The sequence below is a fragment of the Sycon ciliatum genome, chromosome 2 (genome assembly GCF_964019385.1).
Source record: "Sycon ciliatum chromosome 2, ocSycCili1.1, whole genome shotgun sequence".
NCBI lineage: Eukaryota > Metazoa > Porifera > Calcarea > Leucosolenida > Sycettidae > Sycon > Sycon ciliatum.
The window spans coordinates 8,235,856-8,253,558 of record NC_088644.1 but is presented as its reverse complement, the minus strand read 5'-3'; the positions used below and the strand labels follow the sequence as shown (position 1 = coordinate 8,253,558).

The 17,703-nt window shown below is 45.4% G+C and overlaps 2 protein-coding genes across 2 annotated transcripts; both read left to right on the top strand.

The window, feature by feature from the left end:
- Nucleotides 1-364: 364 nt before the first annotated feature.
- Nucleotides 365-4,224, top strand: LOC135808518 (phospholipase A2 group XV-like). The gene is made up of 4 exons (XM_065321713.1): nt 365-728; nt 1,351-1,513; nt 1,979-2,211; nt 2,651-4,224. Exons 1-4 carry the CDS (start codon nt 647-649, stop codon nt 3,424-3,426), a joined length of 1,254 nt encoding a protein of 417 aa, XP_065177785.1. The 5' UTR covers nt 365-646; the 3' UTR covers nt 3,427-4,224.
- A 1,111-nt stretch (nt 4,225-5,335) lies between these two features.
- Nucleotides 5,336-10,955, top strand: LOC135808517 (phosphatidylcholine-sterol acyltransferase-like). The gene is made up of 4 exons (XM_065321712.1): nt 5,336-5,627; nt 7,944-8,100; nt 8,743-8,975; nt 9,612-10,955. Exons 1-4 carry the CDS (start codon nt 5,552-5,554, stop codon nt 10,385-10,387), a joined length of 1,242 nt encoding a protein of 413 aa, XP_065177784.1. The 5' UTR covers nt 5,336-5,551; the 3' UTR covers nt 10,388-10,955.
- Nucleotides 10,956-17,703: the final 6,748 nt, after the last annotated feature.

The window sequence follows — 17,703 nt, the reverse complement described above, 5'->3', positions numbered from 1 at the left end:
AACTGTATTGGATAAAACCCTGTGTATTCACTGGGTAAAACATAATTATTTATGGATAAGAAGAACTCCCGTTATCTGGTTATTGCGAACAAATATCATTGGTCCCTTGAATCTTGATGTTCGTCCTAGGCTAAAGTCAAGAGGTTTGACTGTACTTGAATACTTGACGTACACTGTATGTAGCCTGTAGATTTCTCACCATCCACCTACGAGGCTACGACTACGTAGATACTACACGTCGCCTACGTAGATCTACCAACTGCAGTAGGTGGCTGCTACATTTCGGGCCAAACCATGCATGCAGGAAGTAACTTAGTTTAGTAAGCTCCATGCCGTGCACATGGTGCATGCACGCACATATCAAGCCGTGGGTTTTGTTTATTACTGGCATTATGAGTACTCGATCAGAGGAAGTGGCATGTATTTTTGAACAGAATTGGTCCCAGACTTTGGTACCCAAAGGCAAAGCCGTTGGCTACACTACAGAAATCCCTGGCTAGCTGCGTCTGATCTAGTAGTAGCGAGGAAGTCGCCAAGTATTAGTTACCGCGCACTGAGTGTGAGCGCTACGTCGTATAAAAAGCAGGAAAGCAGGCTTTTTGCTCCACTTCGAGGACTTGAAGACAAGCATTCTGTGATCGCCGAAATGCTGAAGCTGCCAGTGCTAGCGCTGCTATTGGCGCTATGGTCGGGATGCGGCGTGGCAATCAAGTTCCCAATCGTTATGGGTAAGACTCATTCGCTCCAATGACTATGTTTTCAATTATCTAAATTATGGGCGCATGTGTGCAATCACCTTCTGTCTATCTCAGCAGGCATTATTATAATTATACCCAATTAAAAATAGAGATAAAATGAACGACTTGTATGCCATTTATGTCACACTCACAGAACTTTTGTCACAATGTTTATTGGGCTACAGGACTAGTACACGTGGGTCTTGCTAAATAAACTCGTCAAAGATCATCCTTCTTCTTTTTTTTATATATAATGCGCCTGCTGATTAAATGGTTTACACTGGAACCAAGTACAGTATGACTGTGATCTTTGGTGGACGAGTCGTAAAAGTACTGCCCTGGAATGCTTATCATGTGACAATGTGTGTGTGTGTGGGGGGGGGGGGGGGGGGGGGGAGGAGGGGGAGAAATGTGCGGGAAATCACTCATAATAATTATGGGTGCATGTTTGAAATGTCAGCCGTGCTAGCCTATTCATTGCACAGAATACTGCATGTAATAGGGATGTAGAGAAGTCTCTACTGGCTTGTGTGTGCACCAGGGCGCTATGGAGGCTGAGCGATAGTTGTTTGATGGGGATCAGCTTGTGTGTTGTGAACTTGTGTCTATGCAGTGCCCGGCATCGCTGGTAGCCAGATCTATGTGCGCCATACGGAGAAGATACCGTATCCAGAAGCCTGCCGGCTTGTGTTCTCCTCCGATGACTGGAGACAGGCCTGGCTCAGTTTTAAATACATCTTACCTGATCTGGCCCACTGCTTATCAATTGACATGACGTGAGTATTGCATTGTGTCGAAAATTGTAGGTGCTACTGTGTATTATGCTCGTTCCTGCTTGCATATTCCTATCATCAAGCAGGTATTAGCACTGATGGGTCCTGTGGTCACACGCTTCTTACAATTCGACTGCCAAATGCCATGCTGGCAATGCACACACGACAAAACAATGTCATGCTCTGCAAGAAACAGAGGCCTTGCAATCCCTGCCACCTTTGTCCCCCCCCCCTGAGCAGCATACCCGAACATTGCGCAATATTTCCCAGGCGGATGTTGCCTGATTGTTCTGCCTATTGGCATTACTACGGTTGCAGCCATGATCTTCATAAGTGATTCGTTTTTGTACTCCATGTCCGCTATCATGATCAAGTTTACGTTCAGAATATGAAGGTAGGTAAGCAGTGATTTTTCACGATATTTTTCTGATGAACACAAACCTGCTCTCCGTTGTCCCTTTGCTTCAGATTGGAGTTTGATGTGAATACGCTAAAGTACAATGAGCCTGAAGGCATTGAAACCAGAATACCCAACTTTGGATCAACAAAATCCATCGAGTACCTGGATAACAGCACAAACTTTGCCGTCAAAGAAATCACGAAATACTTCCATGACATTGTGCAGTATTTCGTCGACAATGCTGGCTATGAGCGTGATGAGAGCATTGTAGCAGCTCCGTACGACTGGAGAAAGTCGCCTTGTAAGTTGGCCGTTGCACACTGACTAAGGTCTAGCCTCGGAGTACTCGGATATTGAGACTCACCAAGAGTGTGGAGCCTCTGACCTTGGTTGTTCCCTTTGATCATGCGTTGTAGCCGTGTAGGCCAACGCTAGGAGCATAGCAAAGTTCCTAAGACAGCCATTGTTATTGTATCGGCAAAGAACTCATGAAAGTACAACATCACACTACACGTGCGAGAAAGCTAGCACAGCTAGCAGGTCAAGAACAGCATACAGATGATGACATAAACACACTGAATGCATCAACGAAGAGCAATATTTTGTTCTCGTTTAGACTGGTGTGAGCTGTGTCAATGCATGCACTGAATTAAAAAAATTGGAGACACTTCCAATTTTCCTACTTTTTTTCCGTGACTGAAAAATGTTTCGTTTCTTTTTTGCTTGTGACGTTGGCTCAGGGAGCATGGATGGGTACTTTGAGAGGCTGCAAGCTCTAGTGGAGAATGTCACTGCTAAATACAATGCACCAGCCATTGTCATCTCTCATAGTATGGGTGGCCCAGTGTTGAAAGCATTCTTCAACACCACCACCAGTGACTGGAGAGACAAGCACATCAAGGCATGGTTTCCCGTTGAAGGTGTGTGGATCGGATCGCCCAAAGTTCTCAAGGCCATAGTGTCTGGCGACAACTTCGGCACACCGGCACCAGTGACCGATCTCATTGATATGGAACGGACGCTAGAGAGTACCCTGTTCTTAGCGCCAATGCCTGGACTCTGGCCACAAAATGTGTCCGATGAGTTGATCATTGTGGACGACACAAGAAAAACGTACGGTGTATCCGACTACTTGGAGCTGCTGCAGGCACTAAACATGAGCAACGCCCAAGAGCGGCTCACAAGTGTGATGACCAAACGCCAAACGATACATGGTCCCCCCGGTGTTCGCATGTACTGCATCTATGCAACAAACGTAGACACAGCCTGGGGTTACAAGTACAGTGCACTGGACAGGTCTGGACCTGAGAAGGATATCATAGGTGATGGTGACGGAACAGTGCCACTGCCCAGTCTGGAGTTTTGTCGAAACTGGGTTGGAAAACAACCGCAGCCAGTTGTGCTCAAAACTTTCCCGAACGTGAACCACGTTGGTGCCATCATGGATGCCGACATCTTTAAATACATTCACGCAGAGATGGATTCTCTGGCAGAGGAGCACACCTCTAGAGCGTAGGCACCGTGTCCGGCGTCTCTCTCTCTCTCTCTCTCTCTCTCTCTCTCTCTCTCTCTCTCGCTCTCTCTCTCTCTCTCTCGCTCTCTCGCTCTCTCTCTCTCTCTCTCGCGCTCTCTCACTCTCTCTCTCTCTCTCTCTCTCTCTCTCTCTCTCTCTCTCTCTCTCTCTCTCTCTCTCTCTCTCTCTCTCTCTCTCTCTCTCTCTCTCTCTCTCTCTCTCTCTCTGATACTTAAAATGACAGTAAGAAAGCAGCGTGTTTGCTGTTCTGCTGCTGCTCTGCACCAGGGGTTGGGATGCTGAGTAGCGCGCCGAGTCGCTGATGCCCCGGTGTAGTGCTCTACTAGGGGTATATTTTGATAATTTTTACCATTTCTTTCTATTTTCTAGAGTAGTATCGAATGAGCTTGTGTTGGCAGAAGATTTTCCAAAAAATTCTCGCATCCGGCAACTTACTTGGTGGTGTGACCACCAGTATTTTTTTGTTATTGCAGCATATTACTTCAAAAAATTATTTACGTCCTAATATACAAATCTCCTCAGTCCTGCTCTTGTACTGTGCTCATCATGATATCACTCCTGGGCCGGTCTGTCGCTATGATGTCATAGTTGCTTCTCGTTTCCACTCCTTACCTTCTCTCTCTCTCTCTTTTCTTCATCATGAGAATGGACATGTGCTATTTAAAGGGTGTTGCATTGCTTTTGTGATCTGATCTTCCAACTATTTATTTTTCAACAAATTTAACGTTTTTTTTCTCGAATTAATTTTACTGATACATGTACAGTATCAAGGCTCTGTTACCACTGGTTACACGGGATGATCTGTGCAAGCTTCTGGGTGCTGAGTCAGCGAATTGTGTTAGTCGCCTGATGAGGCCTCAGTGGGGGGGGGGTGCATGATTCATGCTCCGTCAAATATCCTCAGGCGGATAAGTACGACACTGTTCTGTGACTTCAAAAAGTCAGGCTGTGGTGGACTGGTGGTGCCTCCTGATTTGCATGTCGAAATCAAACGGGCCTACATCGCGATTTTGGTGGCCACCCGAATGTGATGCCGGGGTCCATGATGTGTTGTCACAGTCTTCTCGGACTAATACTGAACCTCGCCCTACACTAGCTGCCAGCCACAGTTTTGCTCCGTCTAGAACATGACTGATACTGTGATAGACACACATGACTGTGCTGTGTGCATGCCTCCTACACTGCTGCTGCTACACCTATACTTGTCTTGTACTTTTGTAGATCAGGCCGCAGGAGTCGTAGTACCGGTATGATATTTTTTTACGACTCCCTGCGGCAGAACTACGTACTTATCAGGGAGTCGTCAATTATTAAATTTTGCCCTGGATATATCTAATCCTACCAAGCGTCCATAACCCGGTACCCCCACGGGGGGGGGGGGGGGGGAGATTATGGACTTGATCACACCCATTGCATTATAATTTATGGCATCATAATTATCAGTAGCCCAACACTGCACAGGGCCAACATAGTCATTCAACTACTGTACACCATGGTACACGGCTGTACAGTCATGTAGTATGTACATGATTGTACTTACTTCGAACAAGGCATCAGTCAGCTGATCACTAGTAGTAGTAGTACTACTGATCAGTAATCACTAATCACATGACGACTCGCGAGCATGACATCATGAGTAGATCGATATGACATAATAGATGTAACATTGTAATGTTGTATAATATTATGACTGTGATTGATTTATGATTGTCACATTTTAATATGTGCAAATCATGCATCATCGATCATCGCGCACGATGATGACGTGTTGGTGCGTAGATATCAGCCAAAACGAAACTTGAACTTTTGAACTGGCGCGGCGCAGGATCTAGGAGCACTATCAAAATCAGGGAGTAGTACAATACTCAGAGTCAGAGTATTGTACTACTCCCTGATCAAAATTAATGTGAAATACAAAATGAACGAAAACGGAAAGGGTTGAGAGTCCAGGGATAGGGTCCCATTCGTTGTCCCACACCGTTTGCCCACTAGTGCACTGGAACTCCTACGTCCGAGATCTGCTTTGCAAAGTGAAGAATCCGATACAAGAACTGCCCCGCAGGGGTGTTTTTTCTCCCGGAAGACGAACATTCTGTGAACTTTGAAAATGCTGAAGGTGGCCCTGCTACTGTTGGCGTTCTGGTCGGGATGCTGTATGGCGATTAGATTCCCAATCGTCTTGGGTAAGAATCTTTCTCCGCACTTTGAATTGATGCCAGGAAAAAACAGTACAGTGCTAGTGATCAGTAGAAAAAGTCATGTGAAGATTGACGACAGAAAAATTGTAATTCGTAAAAAGTTGAATTTCTGTGTCATAGCTAAAAAAAAGTCTGTCTGTACAGTGTCAGCTCAGAGGCTTGTTCAGGTGTGTGTGTGTGGGGGGGGGGGGGGGGGGGGGGATTTAGAAGTTTTCACCAGACCCTCACCTGCACTCTCACGGAGATACATGCACATGCATGGCTATGCTCTGACGTACGACAGCTTGATCAGAGCTTCCTTCACCGTGGATCCTCCGTCTTGTCACCAAACAAGACTATCAGTATCTTGCAGGTTGTGGTCATGAAACTGTACATCCGCCTGTTCTTCTAGCCTTGACAGGTGCTCGTTTTATGTCATTGCTAAACCCTGGAGTTGGTTCCAGTCAACTGGACTTAGATGAAGTCTGAGGGAGACTCCAAAGAATCGTCCACCTGATACTCGCAACCCAACGCAAGCTGCATTCCTGTACTGACATGTTAATGCCATACATGACAGCTACATGTTCATTTTGCGTGTGAAGCTGTTGATTCGGAGTTTTTTATTTTTTATTTTTACCAATGACCCAATCCCTAGGATCAGACAGAGTTGCAGCTTCCTTTGATCATGGCTATTCGGCTCAGTACCCTGAAGTAGGGAACTTTGGAAGTTTTCAATTGTGTCGTACTTCCCGTGGTTCAACATTGGTAGTTATAATTACATGTTCTGTAAAAACAGGTTTGGCAAATTTGCAGAGCACAGACCTTTTTAACATGAGACAGAGGGGGGCCGATTTGGTTTTCTGGCTGCTTTTTGGGACACATAGGATCCGGCACGAATTGTTTCTGCTATGTAGTAAGAATGTGCTGTAAGAACGCAGCCAGATTGCTGAAAAATAGGAACGTCCCAGGCTAATCCCTTGGAAACAACGTTCTTCGATGCGTGAGGCTGCTGTATTCCACAATCAGACCCATCTCTCTCTCTCTCCCTTTCTTTCTTATGCAATTACATATGCATGTATATCCATTGCTATCATGTGCGGCATGGTCATTGCCAGATTGTGATGTGAGTTACACTGTGAATATCTGACGAGCGAGATATCTAAACTTCCCAGACCTAGTCTGTAGGACTATGTGCAGAGTCAGTGCGTGTGACAAGACCCATGGTAGTGCATGTACGTGAATCACCGCAATGTCCAAGCGTGTTGAGTCCGAGTTGTGCACCTGAGAACCTTGTGTAGGCTGGCAGGAGGGCGGTGGTGCATGCCTGATTGTATTGTTTTTAGTTTTGTAGTTGACAATGCATTGCGGTGACACTGTGAGTGTGGTGTGCAAGTATCAGTGTCTGCTCCAGCGCCGGGTGAGCCAGGTAATCCACCCGGTTGGGCGGCGCTTGGACCCGGTTGAAAATATAGTACCGGGTCACCTGTGACCCGGTTGGTACTTTACACTTTCGAACTTTGAAAGGACTGACTACATGGCTTGTATGTGTCAGATACTTCTTCTTCTTTCGTAATTTTCTAATTCTTGTCCTCTCTTTTTTAAATGCGGCTTATCCATTCGCCTTTATATCATTGGGCCTAGTTCCCGTTTATTGTCCGAATTAAAATAAACCAACCAACCAGTTAAAGCATGTGACTCGGCTGGTGAGACAGCGCCAGGTACATGTGTACCCGGCTCCGACCCGGTTGAAATGGTTGCGCCAGGTACACGTGTACCCGGTTGTCCTACAATCCTAGAGCAGACACTGAGTATGCCCTAGTACTAATACATCTACAGTCCATTCAGAAAAAAATGAACTTCTAGCTTTTGGCCATAAATGGGTCAAACGTTGAAGTTTTTTTAGAATTTTTTTCTGCAATCCCATATGGAATCCTCTTCCAATTATGTTTCTGAAGTTTTTTTGCCCAAAAAGCAAGCCATAGCAAGAATAGGATTTCGGCCAGGTTTTGCCCCAAAAGCACTGAATTGGGAAAAACCATCAAAATCCAGGCCGTTTGACCCCGCCTGCAACAGTGCATTCTGCGGTTCGAACCCCAGTTCAGGCACCCTTTTTGGACCCATTTTCAAATTTCAAAGTTCGCAGCACTGCACTGTGTACGATGAAATCACGAAAAATCGCCAAATACGGGAGCTCGCCAGAGCCAGGACCCATCTTTTTATGAATGGACTGTAATACACGGGTATGCATGGCTGTTACAGAGCCTGTGTGATGTCTGTTTGATGGGGAAGTTGTGCATTGTGAACTTTATCCATCCTGCTTAGTACCCGGGATCGCTGGCAGCCACATCGAAGCCAGGCACACGAAGCCGATAGCAAAATACCCGGCTCACTGCCCAGATATGACCAACTGGAGACAAATCTGGCTGAGTTTTAAAGAAGTGGTTCCTGTCCTGGCTCACTGCCTTGCGGTCGACATGTCGTGAGTAGTAACGTTATAAATTGTGCTAATGGATGTCTTACTATGCGGTAGTTACAGTGAAACCTGTCTAAGACAACCGCTCATTGAGCCTCAAGGAACATTCAAAACGTGGTCTTCTTATCTTGTGTCACTTGACTGGAAATAGCATCCCTTGGTCCTGGTTGCAGTGATCTTCTTGGACAGGTGGTCGCCTTAACAGGTTTTACTGTACATGTGCCTGTACAATGCTCACTGGACATAGAGCACTGTACGCACATAGAGCACTGTACGCACATAGAGCACTGTACGCACATAGAGCACTGTACGCACATAGAGCACTGTACGCACATAGAGCACTGTACGCACATAGAGCACTGTACGCACATAGAGCACTGTACGCACATAGAGCACTGTACGCAGCCCGAGGACCTTAGACAGGTGGTCGCCTTGGCAGGTTTTGCTGTATGTATTATTTCTGGATTGAGACATCGTATCTGATGTGCTGCTGCCACTGCTCCTCCTGCTTTTGCTGCTGTTGGCCGACTTGAGCCTCGTCAATGCCTTATTCTTCTACCATCTGTAAGCAATAATTATTGTTTCACGATGTTATGCTTTTTCTGGTGTGACGCTTGCCTTTTTTTCCTGTTGCTCCCTTGCTGTCAGATTGGAGTTTGATGTGGATACGCTGAAGTACAATGACCCGGACGGCATTGAAACCAGAATACCCTACTTTGGATCAACCAAATCCGTCGAGTATCTGGACGACAGCACAGACTTTTTGATCAAGCGCCTCACGAAATACTTCCATGACATTGTGCAGTATTTCGTCGACAATGCTGGCTATGAGCGTGACGAGAGCATTGTAGCAGCTCCGTACGACTGGAGAAAGTCACCCTGTAAGTGAACGTACTTCGATACGTGTTCGTACCCAAGTAGAACTCTCGTTCTGCAACTCTCCAGTCTATTCTTGACCAGTACCACAAGTCTTAGCATGAGTACAGGCTACCCACAATAAGTCACCCACTTGCGATGAGTCATGCACTTTTGAAATCCAGACGATATGTACTTTTGTATGTGTATTGTGTATACACTCTCTAGTTTGCCTCCAAGATCGTGTGCGCGTCTTATTGAGCGTAGAATGTATGGGTATGGGTGTGAGTGGGCTGCTTGTGCAGATGTCAACACTAGGCCATTAGTGCTTTGAGCACTCTGGGTGCATTCATGGTTTATTTACGGGTAGCGACAGGTCGGGTACTTGAGTGACTCCTCTCCAAGCTCTTCTACCATCTCTGTCAAATCAGATCTGTACTGGCAAAATCTACTGGACACCATCCACATCTGTGTTTTCCTGAAAGAAAGAAAAAAATAATTGATCTGCTTATGGTCTTGGAGTCGTTCGTCCAGCTTCGTTCCGCTACTTTTCTCTGTAAACCCTGTAGAAGAGTAATGAAAGCAGCACCCTCATTGTTTCCTTTTATATCACAAGAGAACATGAACGTTTGCTTTGTTTCTCTTTTCTGTGTCGTTGGCAGGGAGCATGGATGGGTACTTTGAGAGGCTGCAAGCTCTAGTGGAGAATGTCACTGCTAAGTACAATGCACCAGCCATTGTCATCTCTCACAGTATGGGTGGCCCGGTGTTGAAAGCATTCTTCAACACCACCACCAGTGACTGGAGAGACAAGCACATCAAGGCCTGGTTTCCTGTTGAAGGTGTGTGGATCGGATCGCCCAAAGTTCTCGAGGCGATGGTGTCTGGCGACAATTTCGGCACACCAGCGCCCCTATCAGATCTCATTGATATGGAGCGGACACTCGAAAGTACCCTGTTCTTGTCGCCAATGCCTGGACTCTGGCCGCAAAATGTGTCCGATGAGTTGATCATTGTGGACGACACAAGAAAAACGTACGGTGTGTCGGACTATGTGGAGTTGCTGAAGGCACTGAACATTAGCCATGCCCAGGAGCGGCTTGCCAATGTGATGAGCAAGCGTGAAATGATACATGGTCCCCCCGGTGTTCGCATGTACTGCATCTATGGAACAAACGTAGACACAGCCTGGGGTTACAAGTACAGTGCACTGGACAGGTCTGCACCTGAGAAGAAAATCATCGGTGATGGTGATGGAACGGTGCCCCGGCCTAGTTTGGAGTTCTGTCGAAACTGGGTTGGAAAGCAGCCGCAGCCAGTTGTGCTTAAAGCATTCCCGAACGTAAAGCATGTTGACGCCATCATGAACGAAAAAATTCTTCAATACATTCACGCAGAGATGGAATCTCTGGCAGAGGAGCACATCTCAAGAGCGTAGACACCATGTCCAGCGTCTGTCTCTGATATGAAATGACAGTAAGAAAAGTAGTGTGTTTGCTGCTTCTGTTGCTGCTGCTCTGCACTAGGTTAGGATGAGTAACTCGGTCGCTCATACTGTATCGCTCCGCTTGGAGTAGTTAGAACAATTTTTTTAACCTTTCCTTCAATTTTCCAAGGTAGTATCGAACGATCTTGGTCACGTGTTCAAGAAATCCTTGCATGGCAAGGTAGTGCCTGCTGGTATTTTGTCCATGCAGCGTTTCACTTCGAAATCTCCTACAGTTTGTCTGAATTAGGAAGCATTTGCAAGCTCCCACCTGCCTAATCCTCATAGTTATTTCTTGACTTCCCTTCTTGAATTCTCTCTTTTTCGGTGTGAACATGTATATTTTGGAGGTGCTTTTTAAATAGGATTTTTCTTATTTTTATGAACTACAAGACAAGTCAGCCGGCGGAAAGCGTGAGCTCCGGCGTATGGAGCAGCCACTTTCCTTTTTGTTCTTTATTCCCTGAATTGTTCTATGCTACAGGCACTGCTGTATCGAGCACAGTGCGAATATTCCATACTTGTGGTCGTCTTCTGGCCGCTGGGTCACATGATGGTGGTTCAAGGCGGGGAGTGGTACAATACCGGTATTGTACTACTCCCTGGTTCAAGCCAGCACCATGCAGGCACGCACATGGTGGCATACCGGCTATCGGTAGAGGCATTCAAACGGCACCAGAGGGCAACACTCTAGTCCTGTCTGCTGTTGAGAACCGTTCAACATTCCTTGGGAACAGGGCACACTCTGGAGAGAAAGGTGACGGGGTAAAACAAAAATCATCATACGCTTCCAAACACGTAGGGTGAGATAACAAATGCAAAAACACAGCAGGCTTCTGACGATCATCATCTCCATCCAACTCACCATCGCCATCATCCGCAATGGCTAGCTTTCAATTCAGTCACGATATTCCACTGATGATAGTGACATGAAAATCGATTATGGAACACGTTTGACTTCGTTGATGCATGATGATGACGGCAAACAGGCAGAGTTAGTTCTTTTTTATTGCTTTATTAAAATTGTTGTCTCCGCGGTGTTAATCCACAATATTATTAATTTAAAATATGCAACAACTATAGCACACCATTTGTATTGTGAGTCTTTGTGACCTGGTAGACCACAGTACATGTAACAGAACTTCTTATTCTGTTGGATTGCCTGACGAGAACACCACCGTACAAGTTGTGGTGAGCATGAATGCAACCAAGAGTAAAAATTAGCTCCTGGGAGCTTATGTACTAATTGTAGTGATAGTGACTGCGTTGTTCTTACACCACTTAGCTGTCATAGACATAATGTTAACTGCATTCTACACATCACTGCACGTGTTGTACTCACACCTTCTTGATGTGCTACATTCACACTGCTGTATGTTATAGTCTCTTGCTATTCCAGTAATCATTACATTCTGGCCAGCTCACTACACTGGCGCAGTGAATAGCTCAAGCAACTTGACGCTATGGCAAAGGGACGACCTCCGAAAGAATTTTCTCCTGGCTATGGTGGAGATATAGTCTGATACGGGCGCAGACTTCGATCTCAACAACCTCAGCTTCCGTCATCAATGAACTTCAGTGATGAGGTATTTATTCTCTACATTTGGTCTTCCGGAGACTTTAGTTTCGGACAACGGCCCTCAGTTTGTCTCTGGGGAGATGTCCTCATTTCTCAGCCGTCTTACAATTAGGGCTCAAACGGTCACGGTTTTACCCCTGACGGTTAACTGCTAAGCTAACGGTCGGTTAACCGGTTATAACCTATAAGCCACGGCAATCCTGCGGACTCTTTTTTAACCGTATATTTGACTATACTCATTCAAAAAATGTAAACTATTCAGTACAACGCACACTTGTACATTCTCTTGCATGCTCATTCATACATACTCTCACACCAAGAGACCAGATATGACCGAGTTGCCAGCCGAGAAATTGCGTACGCGTGCGACAGCCCGCGAAAGTGCACACTTTGCAACGACCTGATACTTGAAAAATTGACTGAAAAGTTACTGCGTAACCGTTATCTTTACCGGTTAACCGTTAATTCTTCGTAACCGGTCTGCAACCGGTTAATCGGACTAATCGTTTGAGCCCTACTTACACATGTACGATCTAGCCCAAGATATGCCCGCTCGAATGGTATGGTGGCGCGTCGGCATCGAGACTGTCTGACTTAAGGCTACACCTCCCTTTCCAGAGGCGTCTTAAGAAGGGCTCAAACGGTCACGGTTTTACCCCTAACGGTTTACTGCTAAGCTAACGGTCGGTTTAACAATTATTATTATTATTATTATTATTGTAGAAGAGAAAATGACATATGGATACGAGTTAAGAGTAACTCTCCATCACTGTAACATGATACTTTATACAGTCAGAAAGTGCAATAACTAGGCACAAAACTGACAGAGTACTGAAACATTCGACGTCCTGACACCTAGCTTCAACACATCTCCGTAGCGCTAACCGACAGCCTTCCAACTTGGAAGGTTCAAGGTTATGGAAAGACCAAAGAGGGGAAGGCAAGCGCAACGAAAACGAGCAAAAGCTACAGTCCCAACGGAACAAAGAATGTCGATTGTTACTGGACGATGACGAGACCAGTACGATATTTGACAAAGCGGTCTAACTACAATTCGAAGCAGCAAAGCAGCACACCACCCAACTTGGGTGGGTCATAAATATCAAAGATAAGTAAAGAAAGGGAAGCTTTGCGAAAACGAATTGTACAAGCCGAAAGCCAAACTCCTACAGTACTCCTCATGCATGACATTGTGATGGACTAGTTGACTACAAAACAAGTTGTTTCACACGACGTACGTTTCGCCGTATGGTTCGTGACGGCTCATCAGGTGTGCAATATGAAACTCGGATGTTGAGCCATAAATAAATGTAGAAGAGAAAATGACATATGGATACGAGTTAAGAGTAACTCTCCATCACTGTAACATGATACTTTATACAGTCAGAAAGTGCAATAACTAGGCACAAAACTGACAGAGTACTGAAACATTCGACGTCCTGACACCTAGCTTCAACACATCTCCGTAGCGCTAACCGACAGCCTTCCAACTTGGAAGGTTCAAGGTTATGGAAAGACCAAAGAGGGGAAGGCAAGCGCAACGAAAACGAGCAAAAGCTACAGTCCCAACGGAACAAAGAATGTCGATTGTTACTGGACGATGACGAGACCAGTACGATATTTGACAAAGCGGTCTAACTACAATTCGAAGCAGCAAAGCAGCACACCACCCAACTTGGGTGGGTCATAAATATCAAAGATAAGTAAAGAAAGGGAAGCTTTGCGAAAACGAATTGTACAAGCCGAAAGCCAAACTCCTACAGTACTCCTCATGCATGACATTGTGATGGACTAGTTGACTACAAAACAAGTTGTTTCACACGACGTACGTTTCGCCGTATGGTTCGTGACGGCTCATCAGGTGTGCAATATGAAACTCGGATGTTGAGCCATAAATAAATGTAGAAGAGAAAATGACATATGGATACGAGTTAAGAGTAACTCTCCATCACTGTAACATGATACTTTATACAGTCAGAAAGTGCAATAACTAGGCACAAAACTGACAGAGTACTGAAACATTCGACGTCCTGACACCTAGCTTCAACACATCTCCGTAGCGCTAACCGACAGCCTTCCAACTTGGAAGGTTCAAGGTTATGGAAAGACCAAAGAGGGGAAGGCAAGCGCAACGAAAACGAGCAAAAGCTACAGTCCCAACGGAACAAAGAATGTCGATTGTTACTGGACGATGACGAGACCAGTACGATATTTGACAAAGCGGTCTAACTACAATTCGAAGCAGCAAAGCAGCACACCACCCAACTTGGGTGGGTCATAAATATCAAAGATAAGTAAAGAAAGGGAAGCTTTGCGAAAACGAATTGTACAAGCCGAAAGCCAAACTCCTACAGTACTCCTCATGCATGACATTGTGATGGACTAGTTGACTACAAAACAAGTTGTTTCACACGACGTACGTTTCGCCGTATGGTTCGTGACGGCTCATCAGGTGTGCAATATGAAACTCGGATGTTGAGCCATAAATAAATGTAGAAGAGAAAATGACATATGGATACGAGTTAAGAGTAACTCTCCATCACTGTAAACATGATACTTTATACAGTCAGAAAGTGCAATAACTAGGCACAAAACTGACAGAGTACTGAAACATTCGACGTCCTGACACCTAGCTTCAACACATCTCCGTAGCGCTAACCGACAGCCTTCCAACTTGGAAGGTTCAAGGTTATGGAAAGACCAAAGAGGGGAAGGCAAGCGCAACGAAAACGAGCAAAAGCTACAGTCCCAACGGAACAAAGAATGTCGATTGTTACTGGACGATGACGAGACCAGTACGATATTTGACAAAGCGGTCTAACTACAATTCGAAGCAGCAAAGCAGCACACCACCCAACTTGGGTGGGTCATAAATATCAAAGATAAGTAAAGAAAGGGAAGCTTTGCGAAAACGAATTGTACAAGCCGAAAGCCAAACTCCTACAGTACTCCTCATGCATGACATTGTGATGGACTAGTTGACTACAAAACAAGTTGTTTCACACGACGTACGTATCATGTTACAGTATCATGTACGTATCATGTTACAGTGATGGAGAGTTACTCTTAACTCGTATCCATATGTCATTTTCTCTTCTACATTTATTTATGGCTCAACATCCGAGTTTCATATTGCACACCTGATGAGCCGTCACGAACCATACGGCGAAACGTACGTCGTGTGAAACAACTTGTTTTGTAGTCAACTAGTCCATCACAATGTCATGCATGAGGAGTACTGTAGGAGTTTGGCTTTCGGCTTGTACAATTCGTTTTCGCAAAGCTTCCCTTTCTTTACTTATCTTTGATATTTATGACCCACCCAAGTTGGGTGGTGTGCTGCTTTGCTGCTTCGAATTGTAGTTAGACCGCTTTGTCAAATATCGTACTGGTCTCGTCATCGTCCAGTAACAATCGACATTCTTTGTTCCGTTGGGACTGTAGCTTTTGCTCGTTTTCGTTGCGCTTGCCTTCCCCTCTTTGGTCTTTCCATAACCTTGAACCTTCCAAGTTGGAAGGCTGTCGGTTAGCGCTACGGAGATGTGTTGAAGCTAGGTGTCAGGACGTCGAATGTTTCAGTACTCTGTCAGTTTTGTGCCTAGTTATTGCACTTTCTGACTGTATAAAGTATCATGTTACAGTGATGGAGAGTTACTCTTAACTCGTATCCATATGTCATTTTCTCTTCTACATTTATTTATGGCTCAACATCCGAGTTTCATATTATTATTATTATTATTAAATTTTGAATAGGGCAGTCCCACAGGCCTAGGGCCTTTTTACAGGGTACCCTATGAATTGTTGAATAGATGAACGGAAGTTTCTGAGCAAGGAGATTGTGCGAATATCAGCAGGAAGCGCATTCCAACGATCAGAACCAAGAAAGCTAAGCGAGTATAAACCATAGCGGCGAGAAATTATAACCAAGAGTACATGAAAACCCGGTTTTCATGTACTCTTGTTATAACCTATAGGGCTTGAAAGTGCTACGTCACAGCATAGCAACAATTTCAAAAATTCAAAAATTGGATCCACTTGGATCCAGTTTTTGTATGGATCCAAGCACATTTCAAGCCGTCTTTCTCACAGCCAGGTGATGTAACCAGTGAAACTGACTGATTTGGCTACTGGGGGCGGGGTTACAACTGGTGGCGAAGTAAAAGTCACCCCTGCATACGACCAAGAGTACATGAGAAGAGTTTCATGTACTCTTGATACGACATGAGTGGGTTGCTATGCACCCACATACTAAGGCAATAGCAAAGTCACACCTTAGTGGATCCAAAATAGAAATCTGATGTCAACTTAGTACTCCCTGGCCGTTTTTGACGTCATCACTTTCAAGCCCTATGCCATGCACGGCCATCCTGCGGACTCTTTTTTTACCGTATATTTGACTATACTCATTCAAAAAATGTACCCTATTCAGTACAACGCACACATGTACATTCTCTTGCATGCTCATTCATACATACTCTCACACCAAGAGACGGTACGCTTTCCAACGGCCAAAGAGAGTTGGAAAGCTTGTGTCTTTGTGGGTAACTTACTTGAACATTTGGGGCTCATGTAAAATCGCACTGATTTTGGGATTTCCCTGCAACTTTTTGCTTCAGCAAAAATGTTGTGCTTGACCGCATTCCTGTCACTTCGCAGTGGCTTTTCGTTGGTGCAGTTTGTATCCCACCCTCCCACCCCTGACTTCTGGGTGTGTGTTTATCGATATAATATCATCGGCTTCTTATTGGCCATGTGGCTGTGGCAGTTACGCCTGCTTTTCTTTTTTAGTATAAAAACGTAGGGGTGGTGTGTGCGTCGCGGGCCTTTGTATGGTTACGTACAGCTTCAGATTGTATAGCTAGTGCCAGGGGAGTTCTGCATGGGAAGAATACTACTGTATTGTGATTGAACTGAAGCTGGATGATGACCGTGTGGTGAGTGTGTGGGTTTTTTCAAGATACCGTCCTGGGGCAGGGATGTAGGTCCTTTAGCTTGGACGGGTGTTGTTACATTCATTGTAACATCTTGTCGTTTCTGTGTGCTTTGCTGTGCGACTAGCAGCATCAGTATCTTGTGCTTATTTTTCTTATCTCTATGCATCCAATAATTATGAAAAAAAATCAGGAAGAGGATATATTATCAATAAATAAAGCCATTGCCGAGCCACCGTGCTCACAGCAGAGACTTCTGTGTGTGTTAATGTCGTGAAAGTGGACCACAAAGACCAGATATGACCGAGTGACCGAGCGCATAGCGACCACTGCCATCGACCCTTCCTCCCTTGAGGCCTATACCGCCTGCAGGCTGATCCCATTAGACAAGCAACCCGGAGTTCGGCCCATCGGAATTGGTGAGGTCGTCCGACGTGTTATCGGCAAGGCCATATTGATGGTAGTAGGCCCAGCAATTCAGCAAGCCACAGGGTGCCTCCAACTGTGTGCAGGTCAACAGAGCGGCATCGAAGCAGCCATCCACGCTATGCGATCCGCATTCGCGCAAGACGACACTGAGGCCGTGCTCCTAGCCGATGCATCAAATGCGTTCAATCGTATCAACCGCAACGTATGCATTCGCAACATCCAGCATCTGTGCCCAGAATTCTCCACCACCATCGTCAATACGTACCGGTCCCCATCCCGGCTGTTCGTCGGTGGCGAGACCATTCTCTCCTGTGAAGGAACTACACAAG